Source organism: Bufo bufo, chromosome 9, assembly GCF_905171765.1.
Source record: "Bufo bufo chromosome 9, aBufBuf1.1, whole genome shotgun sequence".
Classification (NCBI taxonomy): domain Eukaryota; kingdom Metazoa; phylum Chordata; class Amphibia; order Anura; family Bufonidae; genus Bufo; species Bufo bufo.
In genome coordinates, this window is record NC_053397.1 from 177780707 (window position 1) to 177806767 (window position 26061).

Below are 26061 nucleotides of genomic sequence, written 5' to 3' on the forward strand. Positions count from 1 at the left end.
CAGACCCCAAACCAGTCTGATATTAATAACCAGTCTGATATAATAACCTATAAGAATTTAGAAATCCTCAGGTGACCCTATACTGCCGCCATATCATGCCTAATAGTAATTTCTCCCTTTAGCGTCTGGAAAGAGATGGAACGGTCAGATTTCCAGAGGATTACTCGTCAGCACATCCGCAGACACAGGATACGTTCTGGGAGCCTGTGCTTCAGAAAATGCAGTCTATATCCTGCGGTAAACAGCAGCCTGTATTCTGCTGACAGATTACCACATTTATCAGAACACTACACAATGGAAATAAAGACACGGACACAAGATGTAAGGGAGGGGGCGAAAATAACAATTTATTTCTACTTATAGGAGGGGGGATTTTTATGAGGGGAATTTTAGGGCTGAGTTGATCCTGAGGAAGGCGAAAACCCCATAAGAGGAAAGAGCCAATTGTCCTCAAGGGGCAAAAATTCCTTCCCGACCCCAAATATGGCGATCAGAATGAATCCCAGGATCAAAGCCGTTATCTATCCTATCTGATTCCTATACATATGATATTAATATAAATTTTTATTTTATAAATTTATTTTTAATTCTATTTACTATATATTTATGTGTGAAAAGGAAAATGTATGGAACTAAACCTATTTGTAGACTGTTGATCCAGAGGAAGGCGAAAACCCCCTTGAGGAATGAGCCAATTATCCTCTTTTTAAGGGGGAATAATTCCTTCCCGACCCCAAATATGGCGATCAGAAAAAATCCCAAGATCAAAAGTCACGACCTAACCTACCTAGTATAAAAAAACATTTTTTAATATTTTTTATATTTTTAATGATCTAATATTTGTATGTCCTACATTGTATGAAACTAAAGCTAAACCTATGTTTTTTTATTTTTTTATTGTTTAAATAAATTTTTATGTCTATTTAATATATATTTTTACTATCAATTTATGTGTGAAATGTAAAGTGTATTAAGCTAAACCTATGTGTAGACTGTTGATCCAGAGGAAGGCGAAAACCCCCTTGAGGAATGAGCCAATTATCCTCTTTTTAAGGGGGAAAAATTCCTTCCCGACCCCAAATATGGCGATCAGAACAAGTCCCAGGATCAAAAGTCACTACCTAACCTGCTTAGTATAAATAATTTTTTGTTTTTTATTTATATTTTTCTAATCTAATATACCTATTTTATTTGATAAATTTTTTTATTTTTAAATTAAGATAAATATGTGTAGTGAAGATCTATAATACTAAACCTATTTAAGGCTGAGATGATCCTGGGGAAGGCAAAAACCTCCTTGAGGAATGAGCCAATTGTCCTCAAGGGGGGAAAATTCCTTCCCGACCCCAAATATGGCGATCAGAACAAGTCCCAGGATCGGAGCCGATATCTATATCTATTAGTCTTATGTGTCTGTATGTCAGTGTGTCTATATGTGTATCTATGTCTCTATACTTATATCTATGTCTCTATACTTATATCTATCTATATGTGTGTAGTGTGATGTGTGTGATGCATGTTAAGCCTCATTCTCACATGTCAGTGTTCGGTCAGTGATTTCCATCAGTGATTTTGAGCCAAACCAGGTGTGGCTCTAAACACAGAACAGGTGCAGATCTTTCCCTTATACCTTATGTCTGTGGAGGCTTCACGCCTGGTTTTGGCTCACAATCACTGATGGAAATCACTGACCAAAACACTGACATGTGAATGAGGCATTACTTACCAGGCCTGTACATAGATGTTGTTAGAAGTTGGTGAGTTCAGGGATAACAGCCGCTCTGGTAAGATCTCTGCTATCTGCCCCAGGGCTACAATATGCGGCTATTTCTCCTGAACTCACCGGATGCCAGATGGGATCAAGCACAGGTTGCTCCTGGGGTGTAGAGGGTCTTCAGGAGGAGGTGGTGATGTCTGATGCCGGCGAGATATTGGAGGATGCCGAGTCAAGGTCCGGGGCAACAACATGATGGAAAATGAGCAGCAATAAGATGGTAAAAAGAGGATGTTGCAGGCAAGCCGAGGTCTTCTACAGCAGCAGAGACGTGGGGCAGGAGGCACAAAGCTCTGGGCAGGAGGCGCGGGCCGATCCTGCAAGACATAACAGAGCGCTGTTAGTTTTATCTATTGTGGATGTAGAAAAGTGACCTACAGTAACATGACTTATCCTGATCAGATTTCTACCTGATATATTAAAATGTAAAATTCTGCAGATCCACCAAAATACATCTTTCAGTATCATTCAGACGACCGTGTGAATGGGTCCACATCCGCTCCGCAATTTTGATGAACAGGTGCGGACCCATTCATTTCAATAGGACCGCAAAAGATACGGACAGCACACCGTGTGCTCTCAGCATCCATAGATCCGTTCCGCAGCCCCGCAGAAAAAAAAAAGATAGAGCGAATTCTATTCTTGTCTGCAATCACGGACAAGAATAGTAATTTCTATGATTGTGCCGGCCATGTGGGGATCGCAAACTGCCGAACGCACACAGCCGGTATCCGTGTTCTGCAAAACACTATCGCCGTCTGAATGAGCCCTTAGTATGAGTCCATACTAGGACTTTTGCAAATGTCCATTAGATTTTCTAAAAACAGCTATAACTCAGGAGAGGATGCCTCGGAGACTAATATTATTTTTGAAGAACTGTTCTTTATAAACTTTCCAATGTATGTGAAATGCATGGCTATGATGGTAGGTGTCCAGTGTATATAGGTATGTACAGATATGTGCAGGGGGAGCTCACCAGATGGTCGTGGATCCCCTCACAGTTTGGACCTTTTCACCATCCTAAGAAGAAGCAGAGACACAGTGATTGGACAGGTGACAGGTCCAGAAGAACAATGATGATGACCACAGAGGTGAGACTGAAAACATCATCAGTAGAGGAGGGGGATCTTACCGGGCCAAGCTTGGTGACATGTAGGAGAATCCGGCCACGGGGTGAAGGGGTGTGGTATCCTCCGGCCACAGCAGATGTTGGTTCTCCAGAGCTGCCCTGAATGGTACACATGGTGGCTGTGCTCTCCTCTCCTCCAGGTCCTCCCAGACAATGGTGTTAAAGAATGGATGGTCTCTGATGTTCTTATACACACCCAGCCGCCTCTCTGGGTTTTTACGCAGCAGTTTTTTCAAAAGGTGTTGTACATCAGCGTCCAGCCAAGATGGGATGTCTGCCTTGGCTGTGGTGATGGATTTGCACACCTCTTCACTGATGGAGCCATAGTAAAATGGGGAGCATCCTGATGACATCCTGGACACTACAATACCCAGGCTCCACCAGTCAACTGCTGTGTAATACTCCAATCCGGCAATCACCTCCGGGGCCATATACACATCTGTGCCCGTCACTCCACTGGTCTTACTGGAGAAGGTGACGCCATCTTGGGCCAGACCCAGGTCAATGATGCGGATGTGTCCATCCTTGTCCAGCATGATGTTATCTGGCTTTATGTCTCTGAAATAAGGGGACAGATAAAGAAAAGAGAATGGTGAATCTGTCCAGTGAGGCACTGACACAGAATACATGGGACATCAGGACTCTAGGAAAGCTGGGTGCATTACTTCCACCATTACAGGGAGATGTGGGGAAGTTCTTCTTACCGGTGGACGATGTTGTGTCCATGGAGGAACTGGAGGCCGCACACAATCTCTGCTGTGTAGAATCTGACGGAGAGGACAGGGTGTAGTGTCAATGACATGAGATCCTTCTCTAGCAATTCCCTAACATTATGTTACTACCTTATTATCTGTCACCACCAGCAGAGCGGAGGCGCTGTTTATGACAGCCTGTTTTCCCTCCATTCTCTGCCTTCATCTCAGTCTGACCTGTCATGTCTCCTTTTATTTTCCACCCTTCAGTCACTTTCTTTTCAGTATTTTCCTCTCTGTCTCCTGATCGGTCATTTACTCACCTTACGTTGTTGATGTTCAAGTAGCCGCACAGATCGATTAAATCCTCCAGGCTGCCGCCCGACAGATACTCGGTGACGAAATAGGCCCGCTCCTGTGTCTGATGTGCGGCATAGAGGTGGCACAGGAACGGGCAGTCTCGGGCCACCAGGAGTATCCGCCGCTCTCTCATTAAAATTGCTGCATTGTCCCCTCTTTTGTTGATAATCTTAATGGCCGTGTAGGTGTTCCGGCGGGGGACTGATGCCAGGACCACCTGAAGAGGACAAATGGAAGTGGTCACAGGGTAATTCTTCTACATTTATTACATGGGGGATTTATCTCCAGGGGTTTCTGGCTATTCAGCTAAGGCTACTTTCACATTAGTGTTTTTTGCAGATCCATAATACAACCGCATGCATCCGTCATGAACGGATCCGGTTGTATTATGTCTTCTATGGCTATGACAGATCCGTCATGAACACCATTGAAAGTCAATAGGGAACAGATCAGTTTTCTATTGTGTCAGAGAAAACGGATCCGTCCCCATTGACTTACATTGTGTGTCAGGACGGATCCGTCTTGCTCCGCAGCACATGGCGGACAGAAAAACGCTAAAGGTAGTGTTTTGGTGTCCGCCTCCAGAGCGGAATGGTGACTGAACGGAGGCAAACTGATGCAATCTGAGCGGATCCTTTTCCATTCAGAATGCATTAGGGCAAAACTGATCCGTTTTTGGACCGCTTGCGAGAGCCCATGACGGATCTCAGAAACAGAAAGCTAAAACGCTAGTGTGAAAGTAGCCTTAGGCCTCTTGCACACGGCCGTTTTTTTTCCCTGTTTACTGGCCGTTTTTTGCGTTCCGTATACGGTCTATATACGCAACCATTCATTTCAATAGTTCCGCAAAAAAAACTGAATGTACTCCGTATGCATTCCGTTTCCGTATTTCCGTTATTCCGTTCCGTTTTAACATAGAACATGTCCTATTATTGCCCGCAAATCACGTTCCGTGGCTCCATTCAAGTCAATGGGTCCGCAAAAAAAACGGAACACATACGGAAATGCATCCGTATGTCTTCCGTTTCCATTCCGTTCTTTGCTGAACCATCTATTGAAAATGTTATGCCCAGTCCAATTTTATCTATGTAATTACTGTATACTGTATATGCCATACGGAAAAACGGAACGGAAAAATGGAACAGAAACGGAAACACAACGGAAGCAAAAAACGGAACAACGGATCCGTGAAAAACGGACCGCAAAACACTGAAAAAGCCATACGGTCGTGTGCAATAGGCCTAAGAACGAGGAATGAGGGAAGTGGTCGTCAGTCAGGTAACATCCAGACCCTACAGCTGCACAAAAGTGAGGATCACAAAATAAAATCCCGATAAGGTCCATACAGATATGGGTCACCAATCATGGGACCCTACTGTTACACCACATCAAGAGAGCTACAAGGGGGAACCATCATTATCTACATTTTCACATTTAATCCAATTTGTTTAAGAAATATCTTCACAATAACCACATAAGAGGTGAAAACAGAACATTGAGCATTAATCCCCATTACCAGTGATTAAAAGGACTATGATGTGATAGGAACCAAACTATAAGATCATGTATTTCCATATAGCAGGCCCTTCAGTAAGAACGCCTGTTCAGTTTTGGAACACACAGAATGAAAGGGTCTTATGGAAGACCCTCACTGCACCAAACATTGGTGTATCCTTACCCTGTTAAGACTGTAGTAGACAGGCTCATCAGCAAGCAGTATCCCAGCAATCGCTGCTAGCTAGTGGAGGAGACCACTGCTATTACGTGCAGCGATTTGTGCAGCATGGGGAGGAGTAGTCGCTATGCCATTGCTCGTCCTCATACTGTCTAGCGGTTGCTGGCGGTAGATCGCTATTGAACAACATGATCTGCTGCCGGCAAGCGCTGATTTTTAAGCATGCTTAAAGAACAGAATTCGCAGATGAAAGAGCTTTTACTTGTTAATCAGGCAATCAGCATCAGTATTACACTGCAAGATGATTGCTAACGAGCGTTTATGCAAACGCTCATTAGCGATTATCGGCAGAAATATCGGTCAGTGTAATACAGGCTTTACTCTCTGCACTGGATATCCTGCCCTAAGTATCTGAACCATGGAGCTCCCACCCTGACAAGGGCGACCGCGTCCAGACCACGGCCCTTATATTGTACTAGGAGACCCTGCAATTCCCTAATAGTCGGTCACACAGTGAATGATCCCTATGCCTTTCATCTGTGGAAGAAATGAGTGAGCGGACATATTGTGGTGTCTGTTCTTGGGAAGGTTCTGTGGATTTTTCTTTTACCATATCACATAGGAATAACTAAGGACAGTGTAGATGGGGGCGGTAATGTTACTGGAGGTCTCAGCACTAGAGATAGAAAGGACTGAACATAGGAGCAGAGAACTTTCTGGAATGCCTGTCACTTATCCCGATGTAGAAATGTACAGTTAGCCTCTTAGGAGTCTGAAATGGCTGATAACAGAAGACAATAGACTGCATCTAGCTGCACAGGAGATGGAAATCATGTAGAATTAGGATCTCTGTCTCTATAGCAGGAAATAAGAAGTAATAAAACTTACTACACCAAAGCCGCCCCTACCCAGCACCTGATGGATGGTGAAGCGAGTGATGTTTAATTTGGGGTAGGGGCTGGGTGCTCCAGGGTCCTGGCTGCTGCCGGCTCTTGGCTCCTCATCCTCCAATACTCTGGCCTTCTCTCCTCTCCTCTTCTTCATCTCCTTGGATCCGCTCTCGTTGTCCTCTTCCCTCTTTCTCTTCTCATCTTCTCTCTTCTTTTCTCTCTTCTTCCTCTTCATCTCCTTGGATCCGCTCTCGTTGTCCTCTTCCCTCTTTCTCTTCTCATCTTCTCTCTTCTTTTCTCTCTTCTTCCTCTTCATCTCCTTGGAGTTCTTGCTGTTCTTCTCCGTCTTTCTCTTCTTATCTTCTCTCTCTTCGCCGTCTTCTCTGTGTCCAGTGGACGCCATTCTCTCTTCTCCTGTCGGGTTCAGTCCAGTCGCTGTCGATGACAGTTGAAAATGAACGGCAGTTGGTCGTGTGCAGGTGCATAAGGTCAGAGGTCATGGAAGCCTCAGGTGGCACCTGCCTGCCAGTGGTGCATGGACCTGCTCTGCCATCTACACTGTGATATGGGCATCAGGAGTGGTGGTCCAGTGTCTAGAGGAATGGAGACATTCATGGCCGTGTCTTCTAGTGCTATATTATTAGGAGATGGGGCAGGGGATAGGACCTTTATATCTGGGGTGGCAGCGGTGTCCGTAGTTCTTCAGAAACTCTGCACTTGTGTGGAAATTCACATGAACCAGGTGGAGAAATAAACCATAAATTGTACTTGCTGCTAATGTCAGGAATAATAAAGCCTTGTTGGGGTAATTCTGGGTGTACAGGGAGGAGAAGACATTGTGGACAAGAGGAATTGGGTGAAGGAGTCTTCTGTGGAGATTGCATAGGGATTCACCACAATTACAATTTATTCTAAGGTGGGAAATGTTAGAAAGGCTTCATTTGGACAATTTTGGATTGGTCCCAGTTTTAGTAGCCGGCCATGGTTTGTGTGATTGTTGGGGGTGTACATTTTCCATTATGGAAGAATGAGGGTTTCTATACAAGATACTGCCAGGTGTATAGGTGACTTGTTTAACCACCTCCGGACCGCCTAACGCAGGATCGCGTTCCGGAGGTGGCAGCCCTGCGTAGAGTCACGCATATATGCGTCATCTCGCGATGGCCGAGATTTCCTGTGAACGCGCGCACACAGGCGCGCGCGCTCACAAGAACGGAAGGTAAGAGAGTTGATCTCCAGCCTGCCAGCGGCGATCGTTCGCTGGCAGGCTGGAGATGTGTTTTTTTTAACCCCTAACAGGTATATTAGACGCTGTTTTCATAACAGCGTCTAATATACCTGCTACCTGGTCCTCTGGTGGTCCCCTTTGTTTGGATCGACCACCAGAGGACACAGGTAGCTCAGTAAAGTAGCACCAAGCACCACTACACTACACTACACCCCCCCCCCCCGTCACTTATTAACCCCTTATTAGCCCCTGATCACCCCTGATCACCCCATATAGACTCCCTGATCACCCCCCTGTCATTGATTACCCCCCTGTAAAGCTCCATTCAGATGTCCGCATGATTTTTACGGATGCACTGATAGATGGATCCGATCCGCAAAACGCATCCTGACGTCTGAATGAAGCCTTACAGGGGCATGATCAATGACTGTGGTGATCACCCCATATAGACTCCCTGATCACCCCCCTGTAAAGCTCCATTCAGATGTCCGCATGATTTTTACGGATGCACTGATAGATGGATCCGATCCGCAAAACGCATCCGGACGTCTGAATGAAGCCTTACAGGGGCATGATCAATGACTGTGGTGATCACCCCCCTGTCATTGATTACCCCCCTGTAAAGCTCCATTCAGATGTCCGCATGATTTTTACGGATGCACTGATAGATGGATCCGATCCGCAAAACGCATCCGGACGTCTGAATGAAGCCTTACAGGGGCATGATCAATGACTGTGGTGATCACCCCATATAGACTCCCTGATCACCCCCCTGTAAAGCTCCATTCAGATGTCCGCATGATTTTTACGGATGCACTGATAGATGGATCCGACCCGCAAAACGCATCCGGACGTCTGAATGAAGCCTTACAGGGGCATGATCAATGACTGTGGTGATCACCCCATATAGACTCCCTGATCACCCCCCTGTAAAGCTCCATTCAGATGTCCGCATGATTTTTACGGATGCACTGATAGATGGATCCGATCCGCAAAACGCATCCGGACGTCTGAATGAAGCCTTACAGGGGCATGATCAATGACTGTGGTGATCACCCCCCTGTCATTGATTACCCCCCTGTAAAGCTCCATTCAGATGTCCGCATGATTTTTACGGATGCACTGATAGATGGATCCGATCCGCAAAACCATCCGGACGTCTGAATGAAGCCTTACAGGGGCATGATCAATGACTGTGGTGATCACCCCATATAGACTCCCTGATCACCCCCCTGTAAAGCTCCATTCAGATGTCCGCATGATTTTTACGGATGCACTGATAGATGGATCCGATCCGCAAAACGCATCCGGACGTCTGAATGAAGCCTTACAGGGGCATGATCAATGACTGTGGTGATCACCCCATATAGACTCCCTGATCACCCCCCTGTCATTGATCACCCCCCCTGTCATTGATCACCCCCCCTGTCATTGATCACCACCCCTGTCATTGATCACCCCCCTGTCATTGATCACCCCCCTGTCATTGATCACCCCTCTGTAAGGCTCCATTCAGACATTTTTTTGGCCCAAGTTAGCGGAATTTTTTTTTTTTTTTTCTTACAAAGTCTCATATTCCACTAACTTGTGTCAAAAAATAAAATCTCACATGAACTCACCATACCCCTCACGGAATCCAAATGCATAAAATTTTTTAGACATTTATATTCCAGACTTCTTCTCACGCTTTAGGGCCCCTAGAATGCCAGGGCAGTATAAATACCCCACATGTGACCCCATTTCGGAAAGAAGACACCCCCAGGTATTCCGTGAGGGGCATATTGAGTCCATGAAAGATTGAAATTTTTGTCCCAAGTTAGCGGAACGGGAGACTTTGTGAGAAAAAAATAAAAAATATCAATTTCCGCTAACTTGTGCCCAAAAAAATTTTTTTCTATGAACTCGCCATGCCCCTCATTGAATACCTTGGGGTGTCTTATTTCCAAAATGGGGTCACATGTGGGTAATTTATACTGCCCTGGTATTCTAGGGGCCCCAAAGCGTGAGAAGAAGTCTGGTATCCAAATGTCTAAAAATGCCCTCCTAAAAGGAATTTGGGCACCTTTGCGCATCTAGGCTGCAAAAAAGTGTCACACATCTGGTATCGCCGTACTCAGGAGAAGTTGGGGAATGTGTTTTGGGGTGTCATTTTACATATACCCATGCTGGGTGAGAGAAATATCTTGGCAAAAGACAACTTTTCCCATTTTTTTTATACAAAGTTGGCATTTGACCAAGATATTTATCTCACCCAGCATGGGTATATGTAAAATGACACCCCAAAACACATTCCCCACCTTCTCCTGAGTACGGCAATACCAGATGTGTGACACTTTTTTGCAGCCTAGGTGGGCAAAGGGGCCCACATTCCAAAGAGCACCTTTCGGATTTCACAGGTCATTTTTTACAGAATTTGATTTCAAACTCCTTACCACACATTTGGGCCCCTAGAATGCCAGGGCAGTATAACTACCCCACAAGTGTCCCCATTTTGGAAAGAAGAGACCCCAAGGTATTCGCTGATGGGCATAGTGAGTTCATGGAAGTTTTTATTTTTTGTCACAAGTTAGTGGAATATGAGACTTTGTATGAAAAAAAAAAAAAAATAAAATCATCATTTTCCACTAACTTGTGACAAAAAATAAAAAATTCTAGGAACTTGCCATGCACCTCACGGAATACCTTGGGGTGTCTTCTTTCCAAAATGGGGTCACTTGTGGGGTAGTTATACTGCCCTGGCATTCTAGGGGCCCAAATGTGTGGTAAGGAGTTTGAAATCAAATTCTGTAAAAAATGACCTGTGAAATCCGAAAGGTGCTCTTTGGAATATGGGCCCCTTTGCCCACCTAGGCTGCAAAAAAGTGTCACACATCTGGTATCTCCGTACTCAGGAGAAGGTGGGGAATGTGTTTTGGGGTGTCATTTTACATATACCCATGCTGGATGAGAGAAATATCTTGGCAAAAGACAACTTTTCCCATTTTTTTATACAAAGTTGGCATTTGACCAAGATATTTATCTCACCCAGCATGGGTATATGTAAAAAGACACCCCAAAACACATTCCCCACCTTCTCCTGAGTACGGAGATACCAGATGTGTGACACTTTTTTGCAGCCTAGGTGGGCAAAGGGGCCCATATTCCAAAGAGCACCTTTCGGATTTCACAGGTCATTTTTTACAGAATTTGATTTCAAACTCCTTACCACACATTTGGGCCCCTAGAATGCCAGGGCAGTATAACTACCCCTCAAGTGACCCCATTTTGGAAAGAAGAGACCCCAAGGTATTTAGTGATGGGCATAGTGAGTTCATAGAAGTTTTTTTTTTTTGTCACAAGTTAGTGGAATATGAGACTTTGTGAGAAAAAAAAAAAATCATCATTTTCCGCTAACTTGTGACAAAAAATAAAAAGTTCTATGAACTCACTATGCCCATCAGCGAATACCTTAGGGTGTGTACTTTCCGAAATGGGGTCATTTGTGGGGTGTTTGTACTGTCTGGCCATTGTAGAACCTCAGGAAACATGACAGGTGCTCAGAAAGTCAGAGCTGCTTCAAAAAGCGGAAATTCACATTTTTGTACCATAGTTTGTAAACGCTATAACTTTTACCCAAACCATTTTTTTTTACCCAAACATTTTTTTTTTATCAAAGACATGTAGAACTATAAATTTAGAGCAAAATTTCTATATGGATCTCGTTTTTTTTGCAAAATTTTACAACTGAAAGTGAAAAATGTCATTTTTTTGCAAAAAAATCGTTAAATTTCGATTAATAACAAAAAAAGTAAAAATGTCAGCAGCAATGAAATACCACCAAATGAAAGCTCTATTAGTGAGAAGAAAAGGAGGTAAAATTCATTTGGGTGGGAAGCTGCATGACCGAGCAATAAATGGTGAAAGTAGTGTAGGTCAGAAGTGTAAAAAGTGGCCTGGTCTTTCAGGGTGTTTAAGCACTGGGGGCTGAAGTGGTTAATTTGCAGTAATTTATATGGGAAATTTCATCTTATTCATTATTATGCTGATTGGCAGTGATAATAGGAATTATAGAGGAACACAAAGGCTCTGTAGCGCACATAAGATTTGTAGCTCTGCTATATCCCTCTGATGGGTCCCTGGTCTCCACCTTTCTCAGTTTACTCCGCTGCACCGATGACATGTTGTCTTCACATCTGACTGCTGCGGCTCCATGTAAAGAGGGTTTTCCTCCTGGGACAATCCCTATCATCCTCTTCAGTAATATGTCGGCACTGGTTGTAATAAAGTGCACACAATACATTTCGGCACATGCGCAGTGCACTTCTCTCCAGAAGAGGGACAGGATTATATCATCTGCATGCACCGAAATTCTGGTGCAAAGCCACATGATGAGATTACAGGACCAGACGAGAGCAGTCCTCTTTAAGATGAGGCTGGTAGAAATGGCCTTGCAGTTCGCCCGGCGGTCATTTCGCGGCGAACTTTACGTGTTCGCCATTCGCCAAACATGCAAACATATGGAGATATTCGCGCCCGCCATATTCTTTTACATTGTGAAGAACTTTTACCCATGACACATCCATCAGGTGGTACAGGACAGCCAATTGAGACATTTCAGCCCATGGACATACCCCCCTACCTTATAAATAGAGCTGATCTGGCTCTACATTCAGTGTTTTGCCAGTGTAGGGAGAGGTTGCTGTGTGGGGCAGGGACAGGCTGTTAGGGACACTGAACGCTAACTAATAGGGCCACAAAAGTCCTTTTAAAGGGACACTGACAGGCCAAATCAGCATATATAGTTATATATATGACATTACAGGTCTTATACAGTCTATTAAAAGCATCTAAATATCCCCCCTGTCCACCTTCTAAATACCGAAATATAAAGTTTTATAACCTGCCTGTCTCGTCACCAATCTGCCCAAGGGGCGGCGTTTCATCTCAAAATGCGCCCAGCCAGCCGCTCCCAACTGCCGTTCTGAAGCCCCGCCCAGCTCATCAATATTCACTTCGCTGGGCGGCGGCTACAACTCTCCCCAGTCACGATCCTGCGCATGGGCAGATTTGACATGAACGATGCCAGGAGGATTCAATTGCCCATGCGCAGACTAGATGGGCTAAATGGTTCTTATCTGCCCACACATTCTATGGTATAGGTGTGCTATCGAAAAGTGTGATACACAGAGGGGTGCGATATACTTATAATATACTTTTATAATGAGTCATAAACACATAGATCTATATAGTCATCACCTGGAAGTCAGGGGGCTAGGGGCTTACTAGGGCCATTTTTATATAGGGTAAGGTTCCGGACGGGGTCGCTCTTATCAGGGCGGGTGGTCTGTGGTTAGTCTATCAGGGCCAGAATAGCACCCCGCTGTAGGGCAATATCAGGGACAGTTCTTTGCCCACCCCGTCCTTTAATACCACATCATCATTTAGCCCAGGGATAGATGTTTTTTGCTTTCCCTCGGGGATTCATGGATGTGCACTGGAACCCCCCGGATTGTGGTAGGACATATGGTTTCTGATTTGGTGCCGCCATGCACTTATTACCTACCACATCTATGCTTTTTGCTTAACTTTAATAATTTAATTTATTTTAATTTTGAGGGATATCTTTTCCATTCACACATCCGCAAAATGGGTCCGCATCCGTTCCGCAATTTTGCGGAACGGGTGCAGACCCATTCATTTTCAATGGGGCCGGAATGTGCTGTCCGCATCCGTATTTTTGGATCCGCACTTCCGCATCCGCGCTTTCGTTTCCGCCAAAAAAATAGAACATCTCCTATTCTTGTCCGCAATTGCAGACAAGATTAGGCATTTTCTATTATAGTGCCGGCAATGTGCGGTCCGCAAATTGCGGAATGCACATTGCCGGTGTCCGTGTTTTGCGGATCCGCAAAACACTTACGGACGTGTGAATGGACCCTCATAGTAACATTATTAAAGGTTACGTTTTATCTTGATGTATATTCTAATGGATTGCCTTCCTTGTACAATGTTATAATATACTTTCTATGTTAGAAAGTATATTATAGTGCATTTGTATTGTGCGGCAGTTGTGTGCGGTTCTGCTGCGATACTGCAGGTATATAGAGGGACAAGCGTTATTGGAACAAATTATTTCTACTGGTGTGATATACCAGTCGTCCTCCAAAAAAACTGATTGAAGTGGGGTGTTAGATACCAATATACTTCCTTTATAGTGCATTTGGGTACTGTATAGTGCATTCGCGCATGCGCAAACGCGAACATTATATTGCCGATATTTTGCATCGAAAAAAATTATGAATGGAGATCGCCAATTCGAATAATACATCTGGTATGTCACTGTCCATGTTGTGGGACTATTTGTGCACTTCTAGTAATTATTTCTTGGCTGCAAATATGAGCTGAAAGTTTTTCAGTTTCGGCTGCCATTAAAATGAATGGGACCCGCCGCAAACTTGCGGTTCACGAACATTTGATCGCGTTCGCGAACCGTCCCGGCAGATGTTCGTCCATCACTAGAGACTGGAAGTCTTCCTACTGGGTCCCACAGTTGAGGGCGCAAAAGTCCTTCTTTAACCCCTTAGGGACCCATGACGTACCGGTACGTCATGTATAGTTCCGATCACCGCCGCCCAGCGGGCGGTGATCGGAACCTGGTGCCTGCTCAAATCAAATGTCCCGTGACCCCCCCGTGTTGGCGATCGCCGCAAACCGCAGGTCAATTCAGACATGCGGTTTGCGGCTTTTTATTGTGCGGCGGCGGCTGGCGGAGGTGCCATCGGGTACCCATGGGGCTGTGGGGGGGAACCGATGGCATGGAAGGCAGCGCGATGTCTAAGGAAGGCATCGCGCTGCCTTCCGGTGACGAGCCTGTGAGATCCAGCCCCCTGGATCTCACAGGCCGGAAGCTGTATGAGTAATACACACAGTATTACTCATACAGCCAATGCATTCCAATACAGAAGTATTGGAATGCATTGTAAAGGATTAGACCCCAAAAAGTTCAAGTCCCAAAGTGGGACAAAAAATAAAGTGAAAAAAAAAGTTTAAAAAATAAATTTTCCCCCCCAAAAAATTCAAAGTTTCAAGTAAAAATAAACAAAAACATCATTTTCCCCAAATAAAGTTAAAAAAAATTGGTAAAAAATAGGGGAAAAGAAAAAAGTAAACATATTAGGTATCGCCACATCCGTATCGACCGGCTCTATAAACATATCACATTACCTAACCCCTCGGATGAACACCGTAAAAAATAAAAACTGTGCTAAATAAAAAATTTTTTGTCACCTTACATCAAAAAGTACAACAGCAAGCGATCAAAAAGGCTTTTGCCCACCAAAATAGTACCAATCTAATCGTCACCTCATCCCGCAAAAAATGAGCCACTACCTGAGACAATCGCCTAAAAAATAAAAAAAACTATGGCTCAGAATATGGAGACACTAAAACATCATTTTTTTTGTTTGAAAAAAGCTGTTATTGTGTAAAACTTACATAAATAAAAAAAAAGTATACATATTTGGTATCGCCGCGTTCGTATCAACCGGCTCTATAAAAAAATATCACATGACCTAACCTCTCAGATGAACACTGTAAAAAATAAAAAATAAAAACTGTGCTAAATAAACCATTTTTTGTCGCCTTACATCACAAAAAGTGTAATAGCAAGTGATCAAAAAGTCATATGCACCCCAAAATAGTGCCAATCAAACCGCCATCTCATCCCGCAAAAAATTAGACCCTACCTAAGATAATCGCCCAAAAACTGAAAAAACTATGGCTCTTAGAATATGGAGACACGAAAACAGGATTTTCTTTTTGTTTCAAAAATTATATTATTGTGTAAAACTTACATAAATAAAAAAAAGTATACATATTAGGTATCGTCGCATCCGTATCGACCGGCTCTATAAAAATATCACATGACCTAACCTGTCAGATGAACACCGTAAAAATTTTTTAATAAAAACTGTGCTAAATAAACAATTTTTTATCACCTTACATCACAAAAAGTGTAATAGCAAGCGATCAAAAAGTCACATGCACCCTAAAATAGTGCCAATAAAACCGTCATCTCATCCCGCAAAAATCATACCCTACCCAAGGTAATCGCCCAAAAACTGAAAAAATTATAGCTCTCAGACTATGGAAACACTAAAACATTATTATTTTTTGCTTCAAAAATGAAATCATTGTGTAAAAATTACATAAATAAAAAAAAGTATACATATTAGGTATAGCCGCATCCGTGACAACCTGGTCTATAAAAATATCACATGATCTAACCTGTCAGATGAATGTTGTAAATAACAAAAAATAAAAACGGTGCCACAACAGCTATTTCTTGTTATCTTGCCTTACAAAAAGTGTAATATAGAGCAACCAAAAATCATATGTACCCTAAACTAGTACCAACAATACTGCCACCCTATCCCGTAGTTTCTAAAATGGGGCTACTTTTTTGGAGTTTCTACTCTAGGGGTGCATCAGGGGGGCTTCAAATGGGACATGGTGTCAAAAAAACCAGTCCAGCAAAACCTGCCTTCCAAAAACCGTATGGCATTCCTTTCCTTCTGCACCCTGCCGTGTGCCGTACAGCGGTTTACGACCACATATGGGGTGTTTCTGTAAACTACAGAATCAGGGCCATAAATATTGAGCTTGGTTTGGCTGTTAACCCTTGCTTTGTAACTGGAAAAAAATTATTAAAATGGAAAATCTGCCAAAAAAGTGACATTTTGAAACTGTATCTCTATTTTCCATTCATTCTTGTGGAACACCTAAAGGGTTAACAAAGTTTGTAAAATCAGTTTTGAATACCTTGAGGGGTGTAGTTTATAGAATGGGGTCATTTTTGGTTGGTTTCTATTATGTAAGCCTCGCAAAGTGACTTCAGACCTGAACTGGTCCCTAAAAATTGGGTTTTTGAAAATCTCTGAAAAATTTCAAGATTTGCTTCTAAACTTCTAAGCCTTGTAACATCCCCAAAAAATAAAATATCATTCCCAAAATGATCCAAACATGAAGTAGACATATGGGTAATGTAAAGTAATAACTAGAGAAATTGAAACTTGGAAATTTGCTAATTTTTCCCAATTTTTGGTAAATTTGGTATTTTTTTATGCAAAAAAATTAACTTTTTTGACCCAATTTTAGCAGTATCATGAAGTACAATATGTGACGAAAAAACAATCTCAGAACGGCTTGGGTAAGTAAAAGCGTTTTAAAGTTATCAGCACTTAGTGACACTGGTCAGATTTGCAAAAAATGTCTAAGTCCTTAAAGGGCTTCTGTCACCCCACTAAATCTGGCACCGGCGCCGTACCAGATTTAGTGGGGTGACAGAAGCCCTTTAAGGTGAAATAGGGCTGAGTCCTTAAGGGGTTAAGCTGCATGATATCCTCAACGCTGTCACTGCTAGCTCTGGTGCTCTCTGCAGCTGTAACTCCAGCAGAAACTTCATCTGCAATCTCCTGGTGACCTCCTGTGGCCGAACTTGGAAAAGCAGCTTCACCTTCCGCTGGAAGATCCTCTATAAGCCTTGGCTTTTTCCTTGTAGGTGACAGGTTCTCCGGGCAGCAATAAAGTACAAACCCTTGGTCCTTCATAGCAAGAATTTCTGCATTCGGTGGTGGTTCCGGAGAGCATGCAGCAGTATCAGTGGACTCCTCACTGGTGAATAGTTCACTTTTAATGGTTGGAGGCTCTGGTAGTGTCGTACCAGGTGTGCTGTGCGGTCTTCAGCAGGCGGTTGACAGCAAGTCTCGGCATTTTTGTAGGCTTCATGCAATTCCCTTTCTCTGCGCTCTTTTTCCTCCACAATTTCTTTATATGTTTTTATCCTGTTTCTTCTTGCTGTCAAGTCACCTTCTCCACTAAGCATTCTCTCAATCTTGAAAAATAACAACGAAGAAAGTAGTCAGCGGCACTCACCAGTGCACTGTATCAAATCGATGCTTTATTTTACCAAAGACATGGCATGGGGCAGACAGACAACTGCACGCACCAAACAGCAGCGGCCGTTTCGCGCTACATGCGCTTCATCTGGCTGTGTGTCAGCGCGTCCATTTGCGCCGCCCCTTTAAAGGTTTTAGCGCTACGTGTTGTTATAACAACGGGCAACAACAATGTGCCTACCTAAAGGGTCAGTAAAAACATTTCATAACATATAGAGACCAATGCAGAACATAACTGTGATCCAATCAGGACGGCGATCTCACATCAGATCAGAGGAATACACTTAAATCATTCCTATCATTTAAGCCAAGTTCACCTAATGCCTGGGTCCATGTCTGGTTCATCCGTATTAGACGGCAGAGAAGGGGCAGACGATTTCTTCACGCAGTGTAACAATAGAGACTTTTTGCAGAACCTCGCTAGAAGCTAAAGTAACGCAATTGGCTGACAAGGAGGTACGCCTTTTTTGGACAATAAATTCGCTGAAATCCTACAAGGAAAGCGAAAGAGTGCCGAGAGGTTTGAGAATTTACAAATACCCTGCACAATATGAACAGGATGAAATGTTTTTGAAGTAATGGCAACAATTACATGCAAATTTCTCCTTGCAAATTTTGGAAACAGTGTTGCAAAGGGACATTAAAGAATATGATAAAATAAAAGAGGAACTGAATAAAGCCAAAGCTGAATTGGGGACAAGCGGACAAGGGGGGCAATATAGTACTCATGTCCAGAGAATATTATGTGAGTGAATCCCTCAGACAGTTAGGGGATACACTCATCTATGAGAAGGAACGGGGTGACCCCATACCCAACATCCAAGGAAAGCTCGGATGCCTGGTTTCAAAATATGTGGAACTGGGTTTCTTCGCAAAAAAAATATGATGGATAAATTGGTACCTTTATTTCCAGCGAAACCATCATGGTACTTCCTTCCGAAGATCCACAAATCGCTGAGCCAACCCCCGGGATGTCCCATCGTGTCGGGGATTGGCTCGGTGATTGAGCCTTTGTCAAAATATGGAACATGTTGAAAGGGTAACTACAGACTATATCTTAAAGGAAACTGTTCAAATCATTAAGATATAGTCTGTAGTTACCCTTTCAACATGTTCCCTTTTTCTTTCTTCCACAGAGAACTTGATGCATTCCAAAATCTGTGTCAATTAGTGTCTGATCAGGGCGTAAGTTCACCATTTAGTATATAGTATTTAATATCTAATATTTTGTACCATCATAATAATGCTTTGTATGCTGCAGCACTGTAAAGCATGGTGTCCTGTGTATTTATGACCTCTGTACCTGCGCATTCATTGCAGTATGTAGCTTTTAGCATTTTACACCATTATAACAATGTGCAGCAAAATATAGCACTGTAAAGCATGGTGTTTAGCACTGTAAAGTATAATATAGCATTACGCAAGCTCACCATCCAGCATGGAGTATTTCATATTTATTATTATGTAACATTCAGTACCTACAATATAATGCTTAGCATGTTACAGCAGTGTAAAGCATGGTGCCTTGTGAATTTATGACACATTTTTTTCTAGCGAATTTTTTGCAGCATGCAGCCTCTAGCATTATACATCACTATAACAATGTTTAGCGTAATTCAGCACTACATAACATGGTGCCCTGACAACTAATCTTATTTCTGTATTGTTGTGCGTCATTTCCGGCTCCATCGCGGGCTATTTAAACTTGTTTGTTGCTTGTAATGATTATGTTTGACAAAGGCTCATAGTAGCCGAAACGCGTCACTTACCACTTGTATGTGACCATTAAAATTACTTGAAAATCATAACTAAAGCGAGTGCCGGTCCTCTCTATACCAGTATCTGTGGATCTTCCCTGGACACGTGCACCGCATCGCTGACAGCGGAGTGCCGCCTGTATCTTCCTTGGATCTGGATACAGGATCAGCGGCGGCGGGTTTCACAGCACCCGTGCAGCCTGGTGAGATCTCATGGGGTCCTCTTTTGTCTATTCTTGGCTGTCCAGGGGGCTTCGGGGGTGCGGGACGTCCAGAGGAGGTTGGAAGGGGCTTGGGACAGTTTTTGGGCGGATTAGCGGGGTGGTTGTCGGGTGTCAGGACGGGGGGAGCATCGTGGGGCCCGGGGGTGGGGGGACGGAGGCGGGTGCGAGTCCTAGGGCAGTTGGGTCAGCGTCAGTACAGACTCAGGCTGGGGGGGAGGAGGATAGGCCTAAAGTGGAAGACGGTGCACGGGGCGAGGTGTACGTGTGTTTTGAGGGTCCGCTGGGGGCGCACTTAAAACAAGAAGTTTGGGAACGGATCTGGAAAGGGGAGTATGTGGAAATATTTTCCCTACTCCCGTTGGAGGGGTTCAGTTGGACAAAGGAAAGAAGGAGGAGGGTAAAAAAGAGGAGGATGAGAAGCGGCGTTATCGTTCGCAAACTGGTTGCAGGCGTTTGCAATTTTGGCCAGCGTCATTGGAGAAAAAGCGCCGGAATGTTGTTCGGCTCTGTTCTGTTATATCGACGCGATAGGGGAGGCGTTCCGGGTTTATGGGGGTACGGGGTGGCTCCGGTACGACAAGCAATTTAGGCAGAGAAAGGCAGTCCGGCCCAACATACGGTGGGACCACAAGGATATTGGGCTATGGTTGAGGGTTACGGCCCCGGTACGGTCCGGGCATCCCTTTCGGGGGAGGCTGGGGGGTCAGGACAGGGGAATTTTGCGGCGGCATCAGCGAGAGGGTTGTGTTTCCTGTTCAATGAAGGAAACTGTAAATTTGGCGCAAAGTGTAAGTTCAAACACGAGTGCACCATATGCGGTGGATCTCATGGAGCGAATCGCTGCTTCAGGGTAGGTCGACAGAGAGCGGGGACAATGTTGGAAAAGGGTCGGACGCCGGTACGGGTGGATAGGATGGCACGCTTCCTAAATAGGTACCCGCGTCGGGAGGCGGTTAAGTTGCTGGAAGGTGGTTTTCAGGCGGGTTTTTATATTCCGTCAGTTTCGTCGCAGGGGTACGGGGTTCCTAAGAATTGGAGGTCAGCACTAACTCATCCGGAGGTAGTTTCCAAGAAATTGTCCAAGGAGGTGATGCTGGGAAGAATGGGGGGCCCGAACCTGAGGGTATCGCCATTGGGGGTGGTTCCCAAGAAAGAGCCGAATAAGTTTTGGCTCATTCATAACCTGTCCTTTCCAAAAGAGGCGTCGGTCAATGATGGTATTGATCCTGAATTATGTTCAGTGGTTTATACGTCATTTGACACAGCTGTTATTAAGGCGGCGTTTCGTTTGTTACTGGTGCATCCGGAAAGTATGCACCTATTGGGTTGTTGTTGGGAGGGGCGTTATTTCCTGGATAGGTGCTTGCCGATGGGGTGCTCATTGTCGTGCGCCTACTTCGAGACATTTAGTTCGTTTCTTGAATGGGTAATAGTTGAGGTGTCCGGGTGCTCTTCAGTTATTCATTATTTAGACAACGTTTTGTGTCTAGGCCCGGCGGGTTCAAGGGTGTGTTCGTTGCTGTTGCACACGGTGCAGGCGGTTTTTGGGGAGTTTGGGGTTCCGTTGGCGGAGGATAAGACAGAGGGGCCGACAACCGAGTTGTGTTTTTTGGGGATCGTGATTGACATGGAAAAAATTGAGTGCAGGCTGCCGGAGGATAAGTTAACAAATTTAAGATTGGAAGTTAGTAAGGCAAAACAGGCGTCAAAAATTAGGTTGAGGGAGTTACAATCTTTGTTTGGTAAACTTAATTTCGCATGTAGGATCATGCCGATGGGACGGATTTTTTGCAGGCGTTTGGCGCTCGCAACTGCAGGGGTTAAAGCGCCGCATCATTTTGTTTGGTTGGGTAAAGAGCTACGGGGAGACTTGGATGTTTGGGCGGGGTTTTTAGAGGTTTATAATGGGAAGACGTTGGTTATGGGGGGGTGGTGAGTAATGTTGACTTTGAGCTGTTTTCCGATGCGGCTGGGGGGGTTGGTTTCGGGGCATACTGCCAGGGGCAATGGTGTGCGGGACGGTGGCCTGATTCTTGGATTACTAAGGGTTGGGTTAGGAATTTGGTGCTGCTAGAGCTGTTTCCAATTGTGATGGCAGTGGTGCTGTGGGAGGAGAAATTTGCGAACAAGAAGGTTCGGTTCCATTGCGACAATATGGGGGTAGTGCAAGCAATTAATAGTCTTTCCGCATCGTCTCCTCCGGTTGTGAAGCTGTTGCAGTTTTTAGTGCTCAGATGTTTGTCCATTAATGCGTGGATAGTAGCGGTTCATGTTCCGTGAGTTTCTAATTGTATTGCGGATGCCCTTTCTCGTTTGCAGTGGGAGCGATTTCGTCAACTGGTGCCAGAGGCGGAGGCCGAGGGGTTGGATTGTCCAGCTTGTCTGTGGGAAATCTTTGAGGAACGGTAATGGGGCTGGTTCGGGCATCCTTGTGTCCTGGCACTTGGGCTGCGTACGGTAAGGCATGGGAGGCTTGGGAGAAGTGGTGTGTACAGTTAGGGACGCAGGAAGGGGACTGGGAGATGACGTTATTGTTATTTTTGGGTCACATTAGGGAGGAAGGGTGGTCAGTAGCACAGTTAAACAGGTGTGTGGCAGGGTTGGCGTTCGGGTTTCGGTTACGAGGTCATACGGATTTTACGAAAACGTTTTTGGTGAGGCAAGTATTGAGGGGGTGGAGAAGAGGAAAACGGGCTGAGGATACTAGAAGACCAGTGTCGTTTCAGTTGTTGATTGATATGGGGGCTCAGTTGGGGGCAGTTTGTAGGTCTAAATGGGAGGTTAGTTTATTTAAAGCTGCTTTTTCATTAGCGTTTTTTAGGGCGTTTCGGTTGGGGGAATTGGTAAGCAGCAGTGTAACTAGGGCAGGGGGTTTGCGTTCGGAGGATGTGGATTTGTATGTGGATCGAGTGGAGATACGCATCTGGAAATCTAAAATGGACTGTGAGGGCAGGGGAAGGCGGTTGTCTTTGTTTAAGGTTCCGGGATGTATGCTTTGTCCGATCAGGTGTTTGCGGGAGTATGAAGGTGTGAGGGGTATAGGGATTGAGCCTTTCCTGAGACACGAAGCCTTTCCTGTCTCGGTTCCAATTCCTGGCGATTTTTAAGCGGTGCTTGAAAGTATTGGGGATTGAGTCTGTGGGTTATACAGGGCACTCTTTTAGGATCGGGGCTGTGACGGAGGCGGCGCGCTGGGGATTGAGCGAGGAGGTGATAAAGAAAATAGGGCGCTGGGAGTCTATCCGATTCCGCTCTTATGTGAGGATAGGGAGATTGTGATTGGTGAGGGAAGTTTTTTTCTGTTTGGTAATGTGGCAGTTTTTTTTGTTGTTGTTTAATTATAGGTTCGCAGACGGCCTTGGTGTGGATAATGGGACACTCGTTCGTGTTCTGGGGGGCAATAAGAGCGGATGTCAGACCGAATGGGCGGCAATTGGGTTTCGCACGTGGCGGTGTTGCGGTGGCTCGGGATGAGAGGTATGCTTTGGGGCGGGGTGTTGAGGGAGGTGCATAGGTTTGTGCGCTTAGATCGCCCCCCAAACGTTTTGGTGTTACACGTTGGGGGGAATGATCTGGGGGCTCGGCCGTTCAGGGAGTTGATTAGGGATATTAAATTCGACCTACTGAAGCTTTGGGCGTTGTTTCCACGCATGGTTACGGTTTGGTCAGACATTGTGCCTAGGCGGACGTGGAGGGGTGCGAGGTCGGTGGACAGATTGAATAAGGCCCGCATTAAGGTTAACAGGGTGGTCGGCAGATTTGTGTCTAGGAACGGGGCGGTCGCCGTGCGGCATTCGGAGCTGGAAGATGGAGTGGGCAAGTTGCGCGCTGTTGGCGGTGGGAGGTCCTAGAAGTTGGTGGATATGGTGTTAGTGGAGAATGGGAGGGCCCCCACGGGTGGGGCTGGACTCTCATCGGTTAACAGGAATCGAGGATTAGGCGCCCATCAGCTGGTGCCTCCGAGCTGGCGTTCATTGGCTGGGGGCAAGATGGAGTTGCCAGTTGGTTTTGGTGGTTTATATTATTTGGGAGCCTTGGACCTTCCTCGTCATTTACTCGGCCTATTGGGGGTTAATGTTAATTTATTCATGTTCTGTTATGTTGTTTATGTAATAAAACGGCTGCTGTGGCCGATTTAATCCGATTCTTGAGTCTGGCTCTTATTCGTAAAAGGGGGGTAAGAGGGGTAAGGGGTTAGGAAGACCCGAGCAGTCTAACCAATACCCTAGTCATGCCTAGGGCGGCAAAAATCCTTGCACCGGCCCTGCATGTAAGGACTGCTCATGCAGGTAACATAGATTGCATCTCCTTTGCAGGCTTGGAGACCGTGCCCGCCCCTCCACAGGGAGGAGACAGACACCACCTCCTCCTGCAGAGAGAAGCGAAGTGGATTCTGCGTACCCAGGCATTAGGTGAACTTGGCTTAAATGATAGAAATGATTTAAGTGTATTCCTCTGATCTGATGTGAGATTGCCGTCCTGATTGGATCACAATTATGTTCTGCATTGGTCTCTATTAGAGTTGAGCGAACACCTGGATGTTCGGGTTCGAGAAGTTCGGCCGAACTTCCCGGAAATGTTCGGGTTCGGGATCCGAACCCGACCCGAACTTCGTCCCGAACCCGAACCCCATTGAAGTCAATGGGGACCCGAACTTTTCGGCACTAAAAAGGCTGTAAAACAGCCCAGGAAAGAGCTAGAGGGCTGCAGATGGCAGCAACATGTAGGTAAATCCCCTGCAAACAAATGTGGATAGGGAAATAAATTAAAATAAAAATAGAAAAAATAAAAATTAACCAATATCAATTGGACAGAGGTCCCATAGCAGAGAATCTGGCTTCACGTCAGCAGAGAATCAGTCTCTTCATGCCATAGCAGAGAATCTGGCTTCATGTCAGCAGAGAATCAGTCTTCATGTCATAGCAGAGAATCAGGCTTCACGTCACCCACCACTGGAACAGGCCACTGTCACATATTTAGGCCCCGGCACCCAGACAGAGGAGAGAGGTCCCGTAACAGAGAATCTGGCTTCATATCAGCACAGAATCAGTCTTCATGTCATAGCAGAGAATCAGTCTTCCCGTCACCCACCACTGGAACAGGCCACTGTCACATATTTAGGCCCTGACACCCAGACAGAGGAGAGAGGTCCCGTAACAGAGAATCTGGCTTCATGTCAGCACAGAATCAGTCTTCATGTCATAGCAGAGAATCAGGTTTCACGTCACCCACCACTGGAACAGGCCACTGTCACATATTTAGGCCCCGGCACCCAGACAGAGGAGAGAGGTCCCGTAACAGAGAATCTGGCTTCATGTCAGCACAGAATCAGTCTTCATGTCATAGCAGAGAATCAGGCTTCACGTCACCCACCACTGGAACAGGCCACTGTCACATATTTAGGCCCCGGCACCAAGACAGAGGAGAGAGGTCCCGTAACAGAGAATCTGGCTTCATGTCAGCACAGAATCAGTCTTCATGTCATAGCAGAGAATCAGGCTTCACGTCACCCACCACTGGAACAGGCCACTGTCACATATTTAGGCCCAGGCACCCAGGCAGAGGAGAGAGGTCCCGTAACAGAGAATCTGGCTTCATGTCAGCACAGAATCAGTCTTCATGTCATAGCAGAGAATCAGGCTTCACGTCACCCACCACTGGAACAGGCCACTGTCACATATTTAGGCCCCGGCACCCAGACAGAGGAGAGAGGTCCCGTAACAGAGAATCTGGCTTCATGTCAGCACAGAATCAGTCTTCATGTCATAGCAGAGAATCAGGCTTCACGTCACCCACCACTGGAATAGGCCACTGTCACATATTTAGGCCCAGGCACCCAAACAGCGGAGAGGTTCATTCAACTTTGGGTTGCCCCGCAATATAATGGTAAAATGAAAATAAAAATAGGATTGAATGAGGAAGTGCCCTGGAGTACAATAATATATTGTTAAGGGGAGGTAGTTAATGTCTAATCTGCACAAGGGATGGACAGGTCCTGTGGGATCCATGCCTGGTTAATTTTTATGAACGTCAGCTTGTCCACATTGGCTGTAGACAGGCGGCTGCGTTTGTCTGTAATGACGCCCCCTGCCGTGCTGAATACATGTTCAGACAAAACGCTGGCCGCCGGGCAGGCCAGCGCCTCCAAGGCATAAAAGGCTAGCTCTGGCCACGTGGACAATTTGGAGACCCAGAAGTTGAATGGGGCCGAACCATCAGTCAGTACGTGGAGGGGTGTGCACAGGTACTGTTCCACCATGTTAGTGAAATGTTGCCTCCTGCTAACACGTTCCGTATCAGGTGGTGGTGCAGTTAGCTGTGGCGTGGTGACAAAACGTTTCCACATCTCTGCCATGCTAACCCTGCCCTCAGAGGAGCTGGCCGTGACACAGCTGCG

General features: G+C 45.3%; 1 protein-coding gene across 1 annotated transcript; it reads right to left on the reverse strand.

Moving 5' to 3' along the window:
- Nucleotides 1-1885: 1885 nt before the first annotated feature.
- LOC120979837 (protein kinase C theta type-like) lies at nt 1886-6923 on the reverse strand. The gene is made up of 6 exons (XM_040408792.1): nt 6519-6923; nt 3919-4172; nt 3608-3670; nt 2907-3461; nt 2751-2794; nt 1886-2091 (listed from the first exon to the last, which is right to left on the reverse strand). The coding sequence occupies exons 1-5, from the start codon at nt 6921-6923 to the stop codon at nt 2770-2772; spliced, it is 1302 nt and encodes a 433-aa protein (XP_040264726.1). The 3' UTR covers nt 1886-2091; nt 2751-2769.
- Nucleotides 6924-26061: the final 19138 nt, after the last annotated feature.